We start from the raw sequence: 20,245 nt of genomic DNA, 5'->3' as shown, positions 1-20,245 counted from the left end.
TGCACTCCTTCTTTTCTTCCAACCTATTTTAGGTCAGCACTTCCCTCTGTCTGCCTCATCTGAGTCTTTCTTTGCTCATGGAATATCTTCTCTCCCTGTGTTCTCACCTTCTCCACTGCATGTAAATATGCTATTATATCATAAAACAAAATCTGTCCATAACCCTTGGTTTCTCTCCAGCTACGAGGTCATCCTTCCTCTTCCATAGCTCATTCTTTAAAAGCTTCATGTTCATTCTGTCAACCAATGGTTGTTGGCACCAATTCAATGCCAAAAGGAATCCCTCATTTGGGGTTTGGTGAAGAAGGAAACTTTATTCAGTGCAACACAGCTCAACTGTGATACAGCACAGCTGAAAACAGCATGGCTGTAGAACAGCGCTGGGGCGAGGCAGCCCTGGGGCCTGGCCCCTCTCCAGCTAGACAACTCTGCTCTTTTCTGTCTGGTGAGACATCTTCGGTGTTTCGGCTCAACCAGGGAGATGCAGTCTTCAGTGGATAGGGAAAGTGTGCTCCAAAACGACACTTTCTTACCTTGCTTTCTTCCCCCTGTCTCAGTCTTCCAGGACTTGGAGGAACTGAAGGCCGCTTTCTACCCTTTTCCTGCTGGAAAAGATCTTGCAACCTACAGTTAAAGGAAAAGAAGAAAACAAAGAAAATGGTTTTGTTTCTGATATTCTCAATAACGTTTACAAATTTTCTCCTTACAGCTTCGAAAACACAATAATTAGATTTTCCTGTTTCGACTGCAAGAGTTTTAAGATTGTACATAACTAAGACGAAGTTTTTGTTTTATTTCTAGTCAACTAATCAAGAGCTGTTACTGATTTGACTATAGATATAAAGGAACAGCAAATTATTATAAGAGACAGCATAATATAGTATTAAAAACATGGGCTTTAGAGACCAATACATCTGACAATTAGCACCTATATAACTTGAGCACACCCTTTAGTCTCTGAGAGCCATAGTTTGCTCCTCTGTAAAATGGAAATGGTATATACATTGTAGGACTCACAAGACCAAATAAAGAGTGAATGTCCATCTAGTGTTTATTTAGTGCCTAGCATAACCCAAGTGCTCAATAAATGAATGTTATACTCATCTAACTGGACATATAAATAAGTACTAAAGGGAAATATTTCCCAAAATAAGTATTTTAATACAGGAATACAATATACAATGATTGAGATGAGATTCAATAAGCCCACACACTATAAGTATTTGAAACAACATTAAAGGCTGCTCTCATTTTTGTTTTCTTTTTTAATTTTTATAAACTACCTAAAGATTAGCATATATATTTTTCACAATATGAAAAAATGTGGAGGTCATAGTGGTGACAGAAAATAAAAGCTTCAACAAACTGAGAGTAAAATAAAACATCCATAATTAACCAAGACACTTAAATTGAAGACATCACGGCAGAGCCCGTTTTGCAGTAACAGTGAAGACGCACTGGATGCCCAGTCCCACCTGCTATTCCAGGCCTGGAGCACCTCACAGAGGCTCTGCTTCTTGGCAATGAGGGACTCGAAGACCGACTGCAGCTGCTGAGGGGCATCCACAGAGGAAGACATGAGCCTCGCCTGCACCTTCTCAATCCAGTTCTTGAACTCGCCTTCTTCCATCTACGAGAAACAGAAACAATGCCAGCCCAGCCATCTGAAACACACCCCCAAACGCATCTTCCATTGGGTTAATAGTTAACTTTTGGGTTTCTGTCCAAGAAATGAATTACCTCCTTCTGTGCAAATATATCTTCCATTTTTTCCTCTCTTGTTTTGCTAAATGTGTCAGTTTTCAAAGATGCAAGTCTTTCATCGATGGCAAGATATACCTGTGAAACTCTAACAATAGAAAGAATGATAAACACTTTAGAAAAGTGGAATCAACTTTTCTAATCTCACAAAAATAGAAAAAAGATGTCACACACAAAACTTTTAATGTTTTATCTAAGTAAGAATCATATACCATTTTGCAGAACAAAAAAGACCTGAAAAGATGTACATCAAAATTTTAACAGTTATGTCTAAAAGGGCTTGTCTTCTTTTTAAATACTTTTACATATTGTCTACATTTTAAGTTTTTATACCAAGCATATTTAACATACAATTAGAAAAATGCCATTATTTGTTTTCAAAGAAAGCTAAATGAATAAACTTGATCTTTAAAATATCTGTAGATTATAGGCAGTTCTGAACAAAAAAGAAGATCAAAGAAACTAAAACTTACTTTTGAAAAAAGTCCTTCAAATCCTGAAGAAGGGACACTTTTAATGGGGCCTGGCGTTTAATGAATACTTTGGGGAGTGGAACGCACACTTCAAGAAGCCTAATGGGAGAATAACTGAGAGAAGAAAACACAAGTAATAGTAGATAAGTGAATAATACGTTAATATTTTGAGTAAAGGCATATCATGATGGTCAAATCCTATGAGGCATAAGAGATAACAAAGTTTCAATAAAAAGGTGTTTTAAAACAATCATAAAATATTGAAGACCATTTTCAGCCATTATAAATATTCTCCCCACTGCACCGTGATGCCATCTTTTATTCCCCGAGGCCACCCTCCTGTGCTTTAAAAACAAAATGACTGGGAGGAGATATCCTCCCTACAGGAGGCTCAGACACAGGTATTCACCACCTTCCTGGCTTCTGAGGATTCTCAGGAATCTTTCCACTAGTAAACGCTATATCCCACCTAGGCCCTAGGTTCATGGCCAGAAGGACTTGCTTAAAAAAGGAAATAAGGTCCAATTACAAATATTTCCTACTATGTGTCAAGTGTTGTTTTAGGTGCTGAAGATAAAGCACTAAACAAGGGCCAAAATTCCAGCCCTCAGGATTTAGATTTGAGTAATAAATGAGACAAATAAATACTTAAAATATGTATACATCAGATGGTAAGTGCTATGTAAAAAATAAAGCAGGAAATGCCCAAGGCGAGAAGGGGTCAGGGCAGGTGAAATCTGAACGAAGACATGCCGGAGAAAGGGAAAGCAGGCAGATAGCTAGGGAGCAGGAGGTACAAAGAGAGAAGAGCAAGTGCAAGGTTCCCAGGCAGGTGCGGCTACAGCAAGGTGAGCAAGGGGAGAGCAGGAGGAGGTCAGAACAGAGAGGCACTGGGCAGCCAGCGCATGTAGGAGCTTACAGGTCCATAACGGAGGCTGGTTTTCACTCAGGGTGGAAGACACCCATTAGAGGGTGTGGCCTGAGCTGATTTTCATTTAATAGGATCATTCTGACAAGTTCATATCATGACTCCACCGTGTGCTAGCTTTTTAAGTGAGCGAACACAAGTGAGGGTAATAATACCTATCTCTTAGGTTAAGGAGTAAACAGAATAATAGCGCAGCTTAGCACAAGAGTATGACCCTCTGTATTTGCAAAGGTGGGGGAACACATACCACCAATTAATTCAATCTAGGACCAGTGGAAATGTTACAAAGCCTTCCAGGGAATACGTGAGTGCGAAGAAGGTGCTCGGACTTCTTACCTGAAAGATGCCACCATCTGGTTATAGGAGAAATACTGGTGATAATCATGGTGGATGGAGTGACCGCATGGTTCAGCATTGGCTCTACGAGTGTACTGGTGCCCATAAAACCTAAGCTCAAGGTATTTTGCAAATGACATGGACCAGGACTCATTGGAAAGAGCAACAACTGGTGTTACCTGAAATTTAGCATAAATCATTTGTTATCTAATCACATATTAAGAATCTCTCTTTTTTAAACATATGTATTTTCTTTTCTTAATACAAATCTAGCATATTCTGACTACAGAAACTTGGAAAAAGAAGTGTTAAAAGGTGGGTGGAGTTAGGGATGGCTGGGAAGAGCAGCATCACCAGTAACCCAACCACCAACATCAATATAAAAATTATTTCCTGTAGTTTCATAATCTTTTATTTATTTATTTTTTTACTTAGCAATGGATCATAAATATGTTCCCACATCAAATACTCTTTTACAACTTGATTTTTAATGGCTGCAGAATATCCCATTATATGGATATATTAACCAATCCTTACTGATGGGCATTTAAGTCATTTACAAGTTGTTCTTTATTTTGATGAGGCTCTAATAAACTTCCTTGTATATAAATACTTATACATATCCATAATTATCTCCTTGGAATAAATGAATGAAAGTAGTAATAGGGCCCTAGCTGGTTTGGCTCAGTGGATAGAACATCAGCCTGCACACTGAAGGGTCCCAGGTTCGATTCCAGGCAAAGGCACATGCCCGGCTTGTGGACTCGATCCCCAGCAGGGGGCATGCAGGAGGCAGCCAATCAATGATTCTCTCTCGTCATTGATGTTTCTTTCTCTCTGTCCCTCTCCCTTCCTCTCTGAGAGATATATATATATATATATATATATATATATATATATATATATACACACACACACACACACACATACACACACACACACACACACACACACACACACATATATATATATATGTATATATATATATAAAAGAAAGTAGTAATTGGTAGTTCAAAGAACATGGACATTTACACAGTCTTTGCCACATTTTGCCAGACTGTTTTCCAAAACAGGACTACTAGTTTATACAACCTCGAACAGAATCCGAGTACCAATTCCCCACTCTCTTACCAATCCCAGGAATTACAAACCTTTGAAATGTGATTTCTTAAGAACAAAAATAGAAACACACTTCACTGGTTTTTACTTATATTTTTTTGACTACTAATACACAAAATTTATTTTCACAAACTACTGGCCATTTGTATTAAGTTGCTTTGTCATGCCTTTTGCCCATTTTTAAGTAAGACTGTGGCTGGATGGTGTGGCTCAGGGATTGAGCTTGGACCTATGAACCAGGAGGTCATAGTTCCAATTCCCCATCAGAGCAATTGCCGGGGTTGTGGGCTCGATTCCCAGTAGAGGGCATGCGGGAGGCAGTTGATCAATGATTCTCTCTCATCACTGATGTTTCTATCTCCCTCTCCCTCTCCCTTCCTCTCTGAAATTAATAAAAGAAAAAAAAAATTTTTAAGGTAAGACTGAATATTGCAAGGAATTATATCATGGCTGTCTGCTTGCTACTGCGGAAGGAACTAACCAATTCTGCCCTCCTCAACCACTGACATCAGTGTAGATCACACTGTCAATTTACCTGGAATTCCCACATGTGCCTTCCAAAGCACACTTCAAAATAAGCCAATAAAGATACCAATGAAGTTAAATTTGGCACATGCAAACAATTTGGATTAAAAGTATATATTAAAACCAATACTGACACCAAATACTTCCTCTGGAGTTATAAAATACACACACACACACCCCGAAGGAAAAAGACATGTTGTTCTTAAGAATGTACATGAAAAACCAGTAGAGATGAATTTAAACACAGCCTCATCTGTAGTAGAAATGTGGCTATAAGTTCAATATAAACATCCCAGCATACAAACAGTTACCAGTCTGTCTCCTCCCCTAGAGAACAAGGAGTCCTGTACACTGCTCTTTTTCATTCCTAGGGCCTATCATAGTATCGGGAACAGAGATAGTGCCAAATAAGTGTTTGCTGAATGAATAAACAAACATAACTGAGAACTGTCAAGACATAATCTCCATATATTTTACTAGACAAGGTACCTATATTTTTCATAATGACCGATAAATTCTAAAATAAAATCTTCAAGAAACAAACATGAAATGGAACATACAGCACTAGAAGGTAAATAAATACGAGCCCAATGACAAATAACACATTCAAAATAACAGACCACCTTCCCTCACAAAAAAGAACTATACAATAAAGAAATAAATATCCTATGAAATATAGCCACAGGGTACATTTACCTGTTTGCAGATCCTGCACCAGGAATAGGTGAGAATTGTATGTTGATATCCAGGTACTGGAGAATCCAACTCCTTCAGGATGATCTGCACACAGCCCTGGCCATGCACAAAGCGCCGGATGTGATGCACCATGGGGGTATCACAGAACATGCTAGGACACTGGTAAGAAGGCCTTTAACAAAAAAGAAAATCCTCACATTAACCATAAAACCGAAAGGCAATGTGTAATGAATAAATACAGTCTAATCCGCTGTCGAGAAAGTGCAGCGTCCTCTCTAGAGTAAGAATGACTGGTGGACCGTCTGCGGGGCTCCACTTAAAAGCACTGCTTGGGGCCGACAGCCGAACATCCACCTTCAACTACAATCCACCGGGTAAGCACCTTTTATTTGCTGAGCATTTCTAAAACTCCTTCCATTTCTGGAGCTTGTTATTCCCTATAAAGGGGGCTGGTAAAGATCAAATTACTCGCTCTTTGAAATATAAATAGCAGGTGATGCAGGTGATAGCACTAAGGCTTAAAATTGAGATCCTATGCTTCTTTTGCTTCTCACTGGAAATTACTATAAAAACACAAATCCTGGAGAAAAAAAAAAAGCCGTAGGGTTGGCAGGATAATTAGATGGGCAAAGATTTGAGGAATGAACTGGATAAGACACCCCGGATAGTGTATGAAATAGACTACTTCTTTGCGTGTGGCATGAAAGTGAAGGCCACACAACAACAAACTCATGTTTATGTTTTAGGTTGAAATTCCGGGCATCAAAAAAGCACAAGTGGAACATAAAGAGAAAATATATTCTTACCTGAAACAGTATCTCTCTAAAAATATTCCTAATGTAAGATCATTCTTTCCATAAAACTCCATTGTTACAATCCTGAAGGAAGAGATTACTTCTTAGTAATGTTTCATGAGACTTACCACACAGCAAAGATTTCGTGAGACACAGACTGACTGTCTACTAGATGTGCTTATGATATAGTACTAATGCAGGTAAGATTCTCTTGTTACAGAACAGGTTTTGCTTCAGCTGATAAAACGAGTCTGGACTAGCTACACTTCAGCATCTTATCCACGCCCAGTCCATTAGTATCTTATGAAACTATTTAATCAGGATGATTATAATATTAAATGAGTACACCTCTCTTTTACAAAGCCTTAAGCCCTGTCAACACAAAATGGGACTCCTGTCTCCTGCTCTCTAGTCCACACCTTACTGAGCTTGGTGAACCGCAGCTCACATTCTTCCAGGAGAGCCAATTCCTCACTTCAATTCTAACTTACAAATGCCCACAAACCAGAGTTTACTGACCAGTGTTGAAGCCCCCATCTCATTCCAGTCTTGACCCAAGGAGTCAGTCCAGACACCTGGAGAGAACATTCCCTGGGCTCCCTCAGCCTGTCACCTGCTGACACTAGAAGAATCCCTGGTCTCACTGGCAGACGTCCAAAGTGAAAATAGGGGACACACTTCGTCAGGGAAACAGTGCTCCAAAAACAAGCAGTTATGTCCCACAGTACTTTTAAAACTAAGATAACTATGTAATAACTAGGCTTTGGGACTACCATTTCAAACAAATCATTTAGATATAAATATAAATATACTAGAGGCCCGGTGCAAGAAATGCCTGCACTGGCGGGGGGAGGGGGGTCCCCTCAGCCCGGACCGTGCCCTCTTGCAGTCCAGGAGCCCTCAGGGGATGTCCGACTGCTGCAAAGGCGGGAGAGGCTCCTGCCACTGCCACTGCACTCGCCAGCCGTGAGCCTGGCTTCTGGCTGAGCAGTGCTCCCTGTGGGATCAGGCCGAAACCAGCTCTCTGACATCCCCTGAGAGGTCCCAGATTGCAAGAGGGCACAGGCCAGGCCAAGGGACCCCACTGGTGCACGATCGGGGCCGGGGAGAGACACGGGAGGTTGGCCAGCTAGGGAGGGACCGATGGAGGGCTCCAGGGTGTGTCCGGTCCACCTCGCTCCGTCCCAATCAGCGGGACCACAGCAGCAAGCTAACCTACTGGTCGGAGTGTCTGCCCCCTGGTGGTCAGTGCATGTCATAGCGAGCGGTTGAGCAGCCTTAGCATATTAGCATATTACACTTTGATTGGTTGAACAGCCGACCGGTCGACCGGACACTTAGCATATCAGGCTTTTATTAGATAGGGTGCGTGTGTGTATAACATTATAAAACATGTTTCTATCAATCTACTTAGAATTAAGTTTTAGAATAAAAATCAAGGCAAAGACTGACTGTTTTTATAAAAATAATGCCTAAAGGACAACCGGCCTAAATTACATTATTGTCAAAATGCTGAAAACTAGCTTTTGTATCAATTTCCTCACTTTCATAATAACAAACTTCTCTTTTAGCCTTGCATTCTGTTCACTCTGACTTAAGATATTCTCATTCACTTCTAGCCATGAACAAACGGAAATTTCATATTTTACTCACAAGTTTTAGAAGTTCTATCAACTCATATATGACCATCAGCATGCCATATTCCTAAAAACAGACCCTAGGGCTGAAGTTTTACTTAAAGTTACTGAATTCTGTTCTCAGGTAAAGTGCAGTGGTGCAGGGGGACAGGGGTCCTACCAAGGACTGACGCAGGCACTGGGGGCGTTGCTGGACTGGGCGGAGGAGCTGCTGAAGAGCACGCACAGTCTCTGGTGGTTGACGGGGTTCAGGCAGTCCACCTGCAGGAGGAGAGGATGAGCGCCCACAAGTCATAATACACTCCAGCCCAGTGCTCGCTTCTAAAACCTAACACATCCCACTCCATTCTGAAAGCCTCCTATCTGTAGGGTTCTGCTGAAGATTTAAAAGAAACTAAATATAAAGAAGAGCCATTAGTTTTCGTGATAAAACAATCCAAAAAGTTCGAGCTAAAAATACAAATGGTTGTCTAAATAGCTTGTTTAATCTTAAATACTATTTATTTTTACAAAATTGCATTAAATTGTTTTGGAAATACATAGTTAATTATATATGAAACAGTATGAACTAATGGCTGTATATAACAATTTGAGACATATAGATATCTAAATTCCAAGGTATTTACTTATTTGTACTTTACACCTGTTTTTGATCATTTCAAAGGTAATGCCCACTCTCTGTTGAACTCAGATAATACAGAGGTAGATGGAAAAGTCCATGGAATACATAAAGCCTCTCCTCCTTTGAGGCCACCTGATCCCCACAAATGGGCAAATCTGACCGTATGGTTAAAGACCATGCATTCTTGCTACTAGCTCACACACATATACACACAGAAACCCCCACATAAGTATACACTGGGGATTGTTTTTATAAAAATGGGATGATGCTACATCTATTAAAATACAACTTGCCTTTTAACACTTGAAAGCATACCACAGGTTCTATCTGGGCCATTAAATAAGATACAATTCATTCTTTTTATAGCAAACAACTAAAAATTATGCCTCAGAAATTATGTAAAAATATCCTTGTACATATAGTCTAATAAAATGTAAGCATCCTTATACAAAACGCTTACTTATTAGTATAGGAATCAAGTTATAAAAGATAGGAATCCTGAATCCAAGGTATATGGATGCTCATGTAAATTAACAGAGACCTCCCTATCTTTGTATATATTACATAAATGTATATAAACATAATCTATAATAATAAAAGTATAATATGCTAATTAGACCGGACATCCTTCCAGACAAAGCTGGGGCTGCAAGGGAAGTCCGGGTCCCGGGTGCCTGTTGGCAGCTGGAGGTAAGCCCGGGTCCCGGGTGCCGGAGGGAAGCTGGTGCCAGCAGCTGGGGGAAGGAAAGCCTACTCTTGCGTGAATTTCGTGCATTGGGCCTCCAGTTTTATATAAAATGTTTATTATAAGTACTTTCTGTACCTCATTAACCATGGCTCTTACCACTTTCCTTTCAGCCAACCTCACAAAACATGGTATAGCATTATTATCTGGCACTTCCATGCATTTTATTAAACAACTGCATTTCCTCATCTAGAGATGGATTTGTTCATAAGTTTTATTGCCACCATTATTAATAATGTGCTCACGAATGGATCTTCCTTAATTTGCCCTCAATTTTTTTTTAAATGAAAAGATAAAGGGTGCTGCCATAATTAAATAACAATGTAAGGTGTTTCATGTTTATAAATGAACAAATGTATTATTTTTTAAAAAACACATTCATTTCCTACAACCTTCCATCGCTACCAACCCACACCATACCCAAGTCCTCCTGCCAAAATTTTTAAGCAGCTCCACACTCCCCCTCCTTCACAGCTCTCCCTAGTTTATCATGAGCTCAGCTTGAAATCCTCAAAACATAGCTTCATTGCATTATACCCCTACTTCAGACATTTTAAAGCAACATATGTCAACAGACCTGACACCACAAAAGGTGTAAAAGAAATAAATAAATCCGCATGCAATTTGTCACACTCGATTTTTTTTTCACCCAAACGTAACAGTTTTCAGCACATTCTAAATTTACACAAGCAGCCAAAGTATGCTTGCTTACCTTTGACGACCACACTGTGTCACTTGGAATCAAGCCTTTCTCTTCATCACCCTCAGTTCTGCTTCCTGATTTGACACTTGGAGTACCTGATGCATCCTTTGCATAAGCAAAAGGGTCTGAACTTTTCTGAATCCTGCCTCCTCTGGCCCGATAGTCGGCCAGCATTCTGCCCAGACTCTGGCTGCCACCCAGATGCTCGGCGATCCTAGTGCTCACGAGCTCATGCGAGGGCAAGACCTGAATGGACTTGGCCTGAACGCTGCCGTTCATCCCCTGGAGGCCGGAGAGGTCCCTGAGCAGCTGCTTCTTCCGCCTGCTCTCCATTTCTTTGAGCTCTTTATTGAGAAGAGGAGACCAGTAAACCTGCTCTGCAAAATAATCTCGGGTAGAGCATCTCATCCCCTTTTCAGTGAGAAGGAAGGGCTCCCGGAATGTGACGACTGGGGAGATACAGAGGATCACATCTTTCAATTCCTGTTTAAAGGCCAAAGAATAGGTCTTTAGTTTATCTTCCGAAGAGGTGACTTCCTCTGTAACATAGAGTCCGGTGTCGTCCTGCAGCGGGTCTCTGAAGGCTTTCATCTGGCTTTTGGGATCCTCCAGCTCATCTGTTTGCTGCAAAGTCTCTGGCTGCTCAGTGCCTGGGGCAGCCTGCTGCTCGTCCACATGGAGCAGCAACAGAGATTCGGGTACGGATGGGAAGAGCGCACAGGGGACGCCTGCCGGGCAAGCTGCCGTGGCGTACTCCTGGTGCTTCACGGGGGCAACATCCTGTGGGACACTGTCACTTTCCTGGTCGCCCTTCTCGAACACAAGCCCGGACTCTAGCAGACTGCTACCATCACAGGGCAGGAACTCCGAGGCGAAGTCGGGCTCCCGGGGGAGGGGACTTCCGCTGAATGACTCTTGCGCAGCCCCTTCATCCTCCTGTCCCTCAATCAGAGAATGAAAGGAAGGGTTTTGTGTCAACGTAGGAGGCATAGCAAATTCATCCATGAGGAAGGAGATTTCGAGTTGAGAATGATAAGCTACACAGGTCATAAATATTAGGATCTCCTTAACTCGAGCCAACTCATAATCAGAGCCTCCTCTAAGCTTGATTGTGCAGCCCAGGTGCTGTGCACAGCCTTCAAAAAACATCAGTGTTTTGGTTTGTTCTACAAATAAACAAACAAAAAATTAAGAGTAGGTGGAAATCCAGAAGTTCAGACAGAATGAATTCACAACATCTACAAGGAAAAGGTCACAGTTGCCTGTCCTCATTTAACCAATGCTAATAGGTGTTTCCTAGCAGGTGAGCACTGTAGTACTGATGAGGTTACTAATAGCCTCAGGCCCCAATCTCAGGTGAATCTATGCTAAAGATCACTCACCAGCGGGCTAGAAGGGGTCAATGTTGGGGGGGGGGGGGGAGGGGAAGGGGACATATGTAATGCTTTCAACAATAAAGATTAAAAAAAAAAAAGGATCACTCACCATTAGGCAACTGAAATATTTGCATATAAAATTTGTGACAGGTGCCCAGGTGAGGTTTTGTAAGCAGCTGGTCCATCGACATCACTAAATCACCTTGGGTCATCCGGCTGATTCGTTCTAAAACTTGCTAGAACACAGAAAAACATTATATTACAAAATCAGAGAAAAAAAATTCTTAGTAAATTTAATCTGGAAAATAGAAACATTTTAAAATAACCTTTACAATGAATTTCTTTAATTTTAATACTTATATGACCCTTTCTGATCCTAGATGAGTCTACACGTAGTTGCTTAGGAAAAACAATAAAATAAACCATACTTATACTGAAAACACTATCAAAAGGCATTTAAGCATCATTCACTGGCACAGGCGTTGGGGGCGGGGACTTCTGGAACTGGCCTCTATTCTGAAGAGAGTAACTTGTCAAGGAAAACAACATTTTCTGCTTGTACAATTCCCCAAACAATCTGAGGAACCAACAAATACCACTTAATGAATGGCGACTGCAGACACCAATGATGAGTGTTACAAAATCAGTCATACTTTCTTCCAGCCCGAGAGCTCCAGCCTGAAATCATGAAACAGCTGCCGTGCCTCCTGTCCTCCTTTCAATGCACATGGTCAGCAAAGAAACGAATAATCAGTGGTCCCTGCATCCCTACCACACATGCAAATACAATCAAAAGCTGTGATTTAAGTAACAGAAAAATAAGAAAACTCACTGATTTTACATTAATGACCAAAGTAATGCCATGTTCCAGTAACATGTCCTGGGCAATCCGAGATACCGTTTTCTCTACTAGAACCAGGGTGGGTCGAACATCAACTATTCGCTGAACATAATTCTTCAAGAATTCCCTTTCCTAAAGAACAAAAATCAGAAATATTATACCTGGTACAATTCAAGATCTACACATTAAAATATCAGCATGGTTTGCCTATTAATATCAATCTTAGTTGAAGTTTTCTTCATCCATAAATAAGTCTATAAGCAAGTCCATTCAAAAACAACCAAGAATATTATTCATCTTTCCAAACTGCTGATTATGCTTAAAAGAGTTCAGGAGAAATTCCATTCTTCAACTCACTAGTACTACTTTGAAAGATTTTTAATTCTTAATAACCTGTACTATAAAAACCAAGAATCCAATTAGCTAGTTCTCAGAGGTTAAAACAAAACAAAAAACCCTAATCTCATGACCCCTAAAATGAAAGCAATTTCTAGTGTTTTTAATATTCCCCCTTTTTGCATTCTGAAAGTAACCAGAGCATCTATTTTTTTTAGTATCTGTATAAATAACTCTCTAGCATACTTTCAGCTACTTCCTAATTTCAGTCTTTCAACAGATCATACTCTACCTAGAACAGTTATAGTTAAAAATTAAAATGTAATTCTTAATACAATTTTCATGACAAAGGCTTATTTTCAAAGCAAATGAATATTATAAATACCAGAATTAAAACAATACAATTCATTATTTGTTTCTTAAAACTTCTAGGCCCAGACAGGAAATAACAACCTGTGAGCATGTTTGTCACTTCTGCCCAAAGTGTTTGCTGAGCAAGATTGTATTCATGGTTGGTCAGTGCCACCAACAATGGAAGAGACTAGTCACTACAATGAACCTGCCCTATTATATTTCTTCTCACCTCCCTGTTTCACTGATAGAAATTATTTCCTAATTTCCCATTCTTAACAAAACTGTAATTTAATTTATTTGTGGAGCTCCAATAAAGTATAAGGTGACTTTATTCAAGGTTCTGCCCTCTGGTACAGGAATGGCAAATACATTTCCTCCCACTCCAACTCCAATCATCTATATAAAGAAAACCCTAATATGCAAATAGACCGAACGGCGGAACAACCAAACAACCAGTCACTATGACATGTGCTGACCACCAGGGGGCGCATGCAGAACATGGCGGGCATCAGCAGCAAGCGGCAGAGCTTGGAACATGGTGGGTGTCAGCTGCAGCAGGATGTTGGTGCAGGTGAGCGGGGGCGCCAGACCAAGGCAGGATGCCTGTCGCTGTCATCGGGGCGAGCCTCTAGTGGTTACTGAAAATTCTTTGCTCCCACGTGCCATGGTCCCACCCAGCGCTCGCACCCGCTGCTGGCACTGGAGCCACCACTCGCACCCACTGCCAGTGCCTGGTGCCGGTCCAGATCACTCAGTGTCATCAGCGAGTGCAAGGGGTGGCTGCAGGCCCTGATCTCCCCTGAGGGCTTCTCCACCTGCCCCTGCTCCTGAGGGGTGATCAGGGCAGCAGCCGCCGCTGGCCCCCACTGCTGGCGCTGGCCCCAATCGCTCCGCGCTGTCAGTGGGTGTGAGTGGGGCCGGAGCTGTCAGCGCGTGGGAGCGGCAGTGGCGGGCGGGGCTGCTGGCAGACAGTGGACCGGGGGCATGGCAGGAGGGGCCGGGCGGGGGCGCAGAGGATTGGCCAAGACCCCTCCCCTGTGCCCACTGCAGCCTCATGGCCCACAGTTCCTTTCAAGGTGCACGAATTTGTGCACTGGGCTCCTAGTCCTATCTAATAAAGAGGGAATATGCGAATTGACCATCACTCCATCACAAAGATTGCTGCACCCACAGCTGAGGCCAAGTTCCCATAAGGAGCCTTAACGAGCAATCAGCAGGGACCTGAGGCTACACCCTCCCTCGCCCCTGTGGGGCTTGACAGGGATGTCAGGCCGTGTCCCCCACCCAGCAAGGCTTGACAAGGGACCTCAAGGTGCGCTTCCCGTCCTGGTGCTGGGCTAGGGGACCTCAGGGTGCTCCCCCCGCCCCAGCGCCAGGCTGGGGGACCTCAGGCCGTGCCCCCCACCAGGTGGGGCTTGACAGGGGATTTCAGGCCACGCCCCCCACCCCGGCACCAGGCCAAGGGACCTCAGGCCGCACCCCCCACCCCAGCACCGGGTCAGAGGACCTGAGGCTGCGCCCCCCTGCCTGGCGGGGCTTGACAGGGGACCTCAGGCCGTGCTCCCCACCCAGCAGGGCTTGACGGAGGACCTCAAGGTGCACCCCCAGTGCTGGGTCGGGGGAACTCAGGCCGCGCCCCCCGCCCAGCGGGGCTTGATGGGGGACCTGAGGCTGTGTGCCCCTGCCTGGTGGGGCTTGACGGGGGACCTCAGGCCATGCCCCCCACCCAGTGGGGCTTGACAGGGGATCTCAGGCGGTGTCCCCCACCTGGCGGGACTTGACGGGGGACCTCAAAGCACGCCCCCCGCCCTGGTCTGGGCTGCGGGATCTCAGGCCAGGCCCCTCGTCCTGGCGCCAGGCTAGGGGACCTGAGGCTATGTTCCCTGCCTGGCGGGGCTTGACAAGGGTGGGACTGGCCAGGTTTGGATCTAGCCCATGGGGAGGGGCCGGCCAGATCTGGGTCTCACGTGATTTTGAGGTGCATGTGGGTGGGCGGGGACTTGACTCTGGGTCCCGTGGTGTGCCCCAGACTCTGACAGGAGGAAGGTTTTCATATACATTTTACTAATTTTCTTTCATCTCTGACACTTCTATTATAGAGAAAGGGCAAATAGCAATATTAAATTATTTCCTCTAATCCCCTTTTAATGTGCACGAATTTCGTGCACCGGGCCACTAGTCTATATAATAAAAGCCTAAGCAACCATTAGGGTGGAACGACCAGAATAACCAGTCGCTATGATGCACACTGACTACCAGAGGCAGACGCTCAACGCAGGAGCTGCCCCCTGGTGGTCAGTGCACTCCCACAGGGGGAGCACTGCTCAGCCAGAAAGCTGGGCTCACAACTGGCGAGCACAGCAGCGGTGGCAGGAGACTCTCCGGCCTCCGTGGCAGTGCTAAGGAGCAGCAAGCTGAGTGGTAAAGAGCCTGCCACTAAGGAGCAGCAAGCCAAATGGTAAAAAGCGAGGGAACCTGGATTACGAGAGGGATGTCCGACTGCCAGCTTCAGCCCAATCCTAAGCCAGCAGTTGGACATCCCCGGAGGGGTCCCAGACTGCGAGGACTGTGAGGAGAAAGAAAATTAATACCTGGGTACATTAGAGGAAAACTACAAAAAAAAAAACCCACAAAAACAAAGGCAGAGAACATCTTAAAAGTAGTCAGAAGAAAACCGGCAGGCGGAATTTTCCCAAGGGGCCCCAGACTGCGAGAGGGCTCAGGCCTGACTGAGGGACCCATCACCCCCACCCCACCAGAGCATGAATTTTGTGCACCAAGCCTCTAAGTCTATAATGATTGTACATTAGACACCATTAAAAAAAAAAAAAAAAAAAAAAAGGAGGCCTGGGCCCGAGTCCACAATGAGAGAGTATCAGGAGGTAGGTCATGAGCATGGAAGAGAGCAGTGGCAAGAGACCTACAGGGTGGGCCTGGTGAAAACAGTGTAAAGATATAGGCTAATTTCCTCCTTGTCCTTGGTTTCTCATCCTCCTCCTTCTATCTACTTTTCAGCTTCTTTGATAATTTGGTTATTCCACAACTGAGTAGGGAGGAAGGAAAAACTCAAATCAGCTGATATTTTCTATCAACTTCAACTAAAAACTGTAATAGGGCAGGAGTTAAAGCTATTATAAACTATGTCTTAAAGCACCTACGAACAGGATGCTTTAGGCTATACAAATCAAGCCATGTTGCTTAAGTACATATTTGCTCAGAGCATGCTTCTCTAGCATGTAAAGACTTTAGTCTGTTAACCTGACTGCAAGAATGGGGTTAAAATAAAGTAGATAAATTTAAGTATAACTTTTTTGAAAATTATATTGTGGATTTCAATTACCTAGTTCATCAATTTCAAGATGCACAATTTTACACATTGTACCATTTCTGCAACCAGGATGTGTATTACGATCAATGTGGTTGTGATCAAATCCTCCTTTGCTAACACCGTTGGTGAGATCCAGAAAACCAGCCTCAAAGTACCATGAATGATAATTGTGTTTCCCATTATTCCTTATTTCAGTTCTCCACTGAAAAGCCACAGAGTCAGAGCTAGAAAACTGGTATATATCTGGTCAAAGCCTCTTATTTTTACTGATACATGCCTAAATTCCAAACAGGAAACAGCCCAGGTAACAGAGTTCATTAAGCAATAGAGCAGAGATTCAAAGTTTCATAACCCTGGTGCCTTTCACCACAAGGCAGTGCCTTCTGGTGGTGTCTATGGATTCAGTTCAAAAGTGGTTGTTCCTTCCACTTTCTGAAAAATGTGCCTATCACCTATGAATTTTCAAGTAATGTTCTTCCTAATTGTTTCCGGAATGGAATATAAGTGTTTCTGCTATAATAAGATATACACATTTCTGAAAGCATCCCATTTTGAACAATCACAAATTAAAACTAATACCATTTATGGGATAAAAAGGGTTGGAGCAGAAAATTTTAAAACCTATGCAACTTCATATGCAGGGCACTAACAAAAATAATAATTGGTACCTTGAGAGAGAACTTGGACAGCCTAGGCAGGCTGCTCAGCATAGCTGGAGGCTGCCTTCAGGGAAATTCACAATGTATGAAAGCAACTGCAGCGGCACAGCTGCCAATGGAGCTCTGAGCAGCAGAGGAGGAACAGCCCCCCAGGGCTGGGGTGCGCCTCCCTGGGAGGTAGCCCTTGGAGCAGCAGCTCACTTTTCATTTCCTAGTGCAGAGTCAAAAGGGTTGTGCCTATGTAGCCACAGAGCTGAGGGTTATAACCCGACTACAGCTTTCTGGGCCCCCTTACTTATGAAAAACCACATGGAAACCAACACAACTTCCATCTGACATATGCCCATTTACTAACTGCACATAAAACTAACTGATGTTCTAAGAACATGTGTATGAATGGAAAGGCTGTGTTAAAACCAGGTATTGCTATTGGAAACCTGGTAAGATAGAGAAATCCTTAAAGTAAATCAATGACCCAAGTGAGAAGGAAAACCAGGAATTGGATTTTCACTCTTTTTCCTCATATATTCCCTGAAAGTCATGTGTTCCCTTTTACACTTTGAACTCTTAAAGAAGAGACAGGTTCTTGGTAACCTTCTGAAGTGTAATACAAGAAAATGTCTTTTCTAATAAATGTTTAAAATAAAACAAGAGCAATCAAGTGTCTTTGCCTGTCAGATTTCATCAGCTGAAATGAGTTTTAAGAGTTGACAGGCATCACAGTGCACAAATACCCTTCTAGGTTCTTGTTCCAGTTAGACGTTCTTACCTGCAGCACAATAGGGTCAATGCAAGTAAACTTAGTTTCTTCTCTGTAGAGATACTCAATGGAACACTTCAATAGAAGAATTTTGGGATTTTTAATACAAGAATTCATCTACAAAAAACAAAAACAAAAAAAAAACATACCAGTCTGTTAAAGTTTTAAAGTTTGTACTTTATAGACGTTCTTTAATCATAACTTTAAATTTATTTCGTTCTTAATTCCTCTTATATTTGTATTAAAATACTCTCATTTAGTTCTTTTGTGGTACTTTTTTATTTTTCAAAGCAAATAAGTTAGTTCAAAGCAATACAAAATTAGGCTTTGTTTCACTAATGCTATTTTAATCTAGTCCACTATAATCTTAATATTATCTTATTTCTAACACTGCAATAAGAGATACCAAGTCTGGGGCTTAAAGACCATAAGTTAACGTTGTAAAGACTCAAGAAGTGTAGAGGAGGGAGAAATGAGTTAGTTAAAATGACTCCTGAATATATTTCTAAAAGAATAAATTTCAAAGCATCATATATTGGCAAGCCAATTGAGTAACAAGAAGTTTAAAAAACACCTTAAAGCATCCCCAGAAGCAGAAAGTCAGCCAATATACCCTAACCATGCAACTGAAGACGGGCAGAAAGCCTGAATGCTCCAATGGAGTGGAGTTTCAGACTGACCAAGTGTATAGACTCCCAACTGACAAACGGTCCTGAAAACAGTGACTCACCAGCGAGGGAACTACAGTCAGGGCTCTTTCAGAAACTGCAAAGTAAAGACTAGCTAAATATGGGCAGTGGGGCAAGACAGTCATCCAGGCATGCTTCTACCACACCCTCATACAATTTTCAGTTCTGGGGAAGAACGCAACAAATTTACCACTTTGTTCAACAGAGATCATTTAATCTGGTTTAAAGGACTACTTTAATGGGTAATGTACTATTTTAGAAAGACTATGTAGAAATACTGACTTTGGATCACTGCTATGAAATACCAAATCCAGGAATACTTTTATTTATTACTATGACTAACAATTTTCAGGAGACTTAATGCCTTACAAAAAATAAAGTATTAGTCTCTGCTTAGAAAAGTGAAGACAGGGCTATAGCTCATCCATCTAGACCCTCAGGCTAGATATCTGCCTGAGTTCTCACTGTAACCAAATCAGTATTCCCAGAGGTGGGGTCAGGGTACAGAGATTTTCAGTAAGCTTCCTTAGTGGTTCTGAAGCACAGCAAGGTTTGAGGACTCTACTGTAGATCACTGGATTCTCAAAAGGTAAGTATCAACAAATGACAAGGGAACCACCCCACCAATGCCTACTTTAACAGCAGCCCGCCCTTCCCCTATTTCCCACACTCTCACTCCCCTAAACTTACTGAGTGAGAATCTTTAGTGGAGGGGCTTAGGAACCTACATTTTTAACAAGGTCCACCCATGATCTTGATGTACACTACACTTTGAGAATCAGTGACCTTCAGAATAAAGTGTAAGACACTTAATGGGCTACAAAGCCCTTGGCCTGCTTCCTTCAGCCCCCTCCCGTTCCCATCTTGCACCTAGGGATGTCTGAGTTTCCTTAACACACCAGGTTATTTCACCCCACTCCTCAGTGTAGTGCCAGAAAGTGGCCTCAGGCCTGAAGGTGAGATAGGTGAGAAAGATAACAAAATACCAGTGACAGCTCTGCAGCTCAGCCCTAGTCCTCTGAAAAGACTCCAGGGCGACAGAGAAACCTCCTCCCTGAGACTGAGGCAGGGTCAGGAGAGAAATGACAGCAGTATCCTATCATTGTGCTGGTCTGGAAGCCTAAACCTCCCTCCCTTCTTTCTTCTGATGAACTCCATCTCCAAATCCCAATCATCATCATTTCTGGAGGACCTGCCCTGAACCTCCAAAATTTTGACCCCTCTGGCAGACACTGCCAAGTTGCTCCTCAATGCCCCTTCTCCTTTATGTCCATGATGAGGGTATTCCAACTTATTAGCTTGGCAAAAGTCATAGCAGGCTGAACTTCACTGTTGAACAAAATCATATTACCTTTTTATGTGCAATATTCTTGGTACAAACAAATCCATTGACAACCACAGAATCAAACTTCTTTCCACCTGGGATCTGATGAAACAAGAAAACAATAAAATTCAATTATACATCCTTAGAGTCCAGTCAGATAGATGCTGTTATTTATTTCCATTTTTTATTTTATCTATTACATAATAAAATCACAGAAAGTTTCAGGATATAGTTCTTCC

At 42.5% G+C, this 20,245-nt stretch overlaps 1 protein-coding gene across 7 annotated transcripts in view; it reads right to left on the bottom strand.

Moving 5' to 3' along the window:
* The window catches only part of PIKFYVE (phosphoinositide kinase, FYVE-type zinc finger containing), a 79,942-nt gene that overhangs the window by 19,218 nt on the left and 40,479 nt on the right, over positions 1 to 20,245 (bottom strand). For 6 of the 7 annotated variants that reach the window (XM_079782251.1, XM_079782252.1, XM_079782247.1 and 3 more), the window contains 13 exons: positions 20,034 to 20,108; positions 18,003 to 18,110; positions 12,548 to 12,688; positions 11,825 to 11,951; positions 10,349 to 11,505; positions 8,430 to 8,530; positions 6,645 to 6,716; positions 5,839 to 6,010; positions 3,499 to 3,677; positions 2,235 to 2,348; positions 1,741 to 1,849; positions 1,476 to 1,630; positions 534 to 624 (listed from right to left, as the gene is read on the bottom strand). In XM_079782251.1, the coding sequence (XP_079638377.1) occupies positions 534 to 624; positions 1,476 to 1,630; positions 1,741 to 1,849; positions 2,235 to 2,348; positions 3,499 to 3,677; positions 5,839 to 6,010; positions 6,645 to 6,716; positions 8,430 to 8,530; positions 10,349 to 11,505; positions 11,825 to 11,951; positions 12,548 to 12,688; positions 18,003 to 18,110; positions 20,034 to 20,108 (2,601 nt within the window). Of the gene's footprint in view, positions 1 to 533; positions 625 to 1,475; positions 1,631 to 1,740; positions 1,850 to 2,234; positions 2,349 to 3,498; positions 3,678 to 5,838; positions 6,011 to 6,644; positions 6,717 to 8,429; positions 8,531 to 10,348; positions 11,506 to 11,824; positions 11,952 to 12,547; positions 12,689 to 18,002; positions 18,111 to 20,033; positions 20,109 to 20,245 lie in introns of those variants that run through there. The other variant, XM_079782253.1, reaches the window with a different exon arrangement.

This window comes from Cnephaeus nilssonii, assembly GCF_951640355.1.
Source record: "Cnephaeus nilssonii genome assembly, chromosome: 10".
In the NCBI taxonomy this organism is placed as follows: Eukaryota; Metazoa; Chordata; class Mammalia; order Chiroptera; family Vespertilionidae; genus Cnephaeus; species Cnephaeus nilssonii.
Note: the sequence above shows the minus strand (reverse complement) of the source record. Positions and strands in the feature narration are given on the sequence as shown.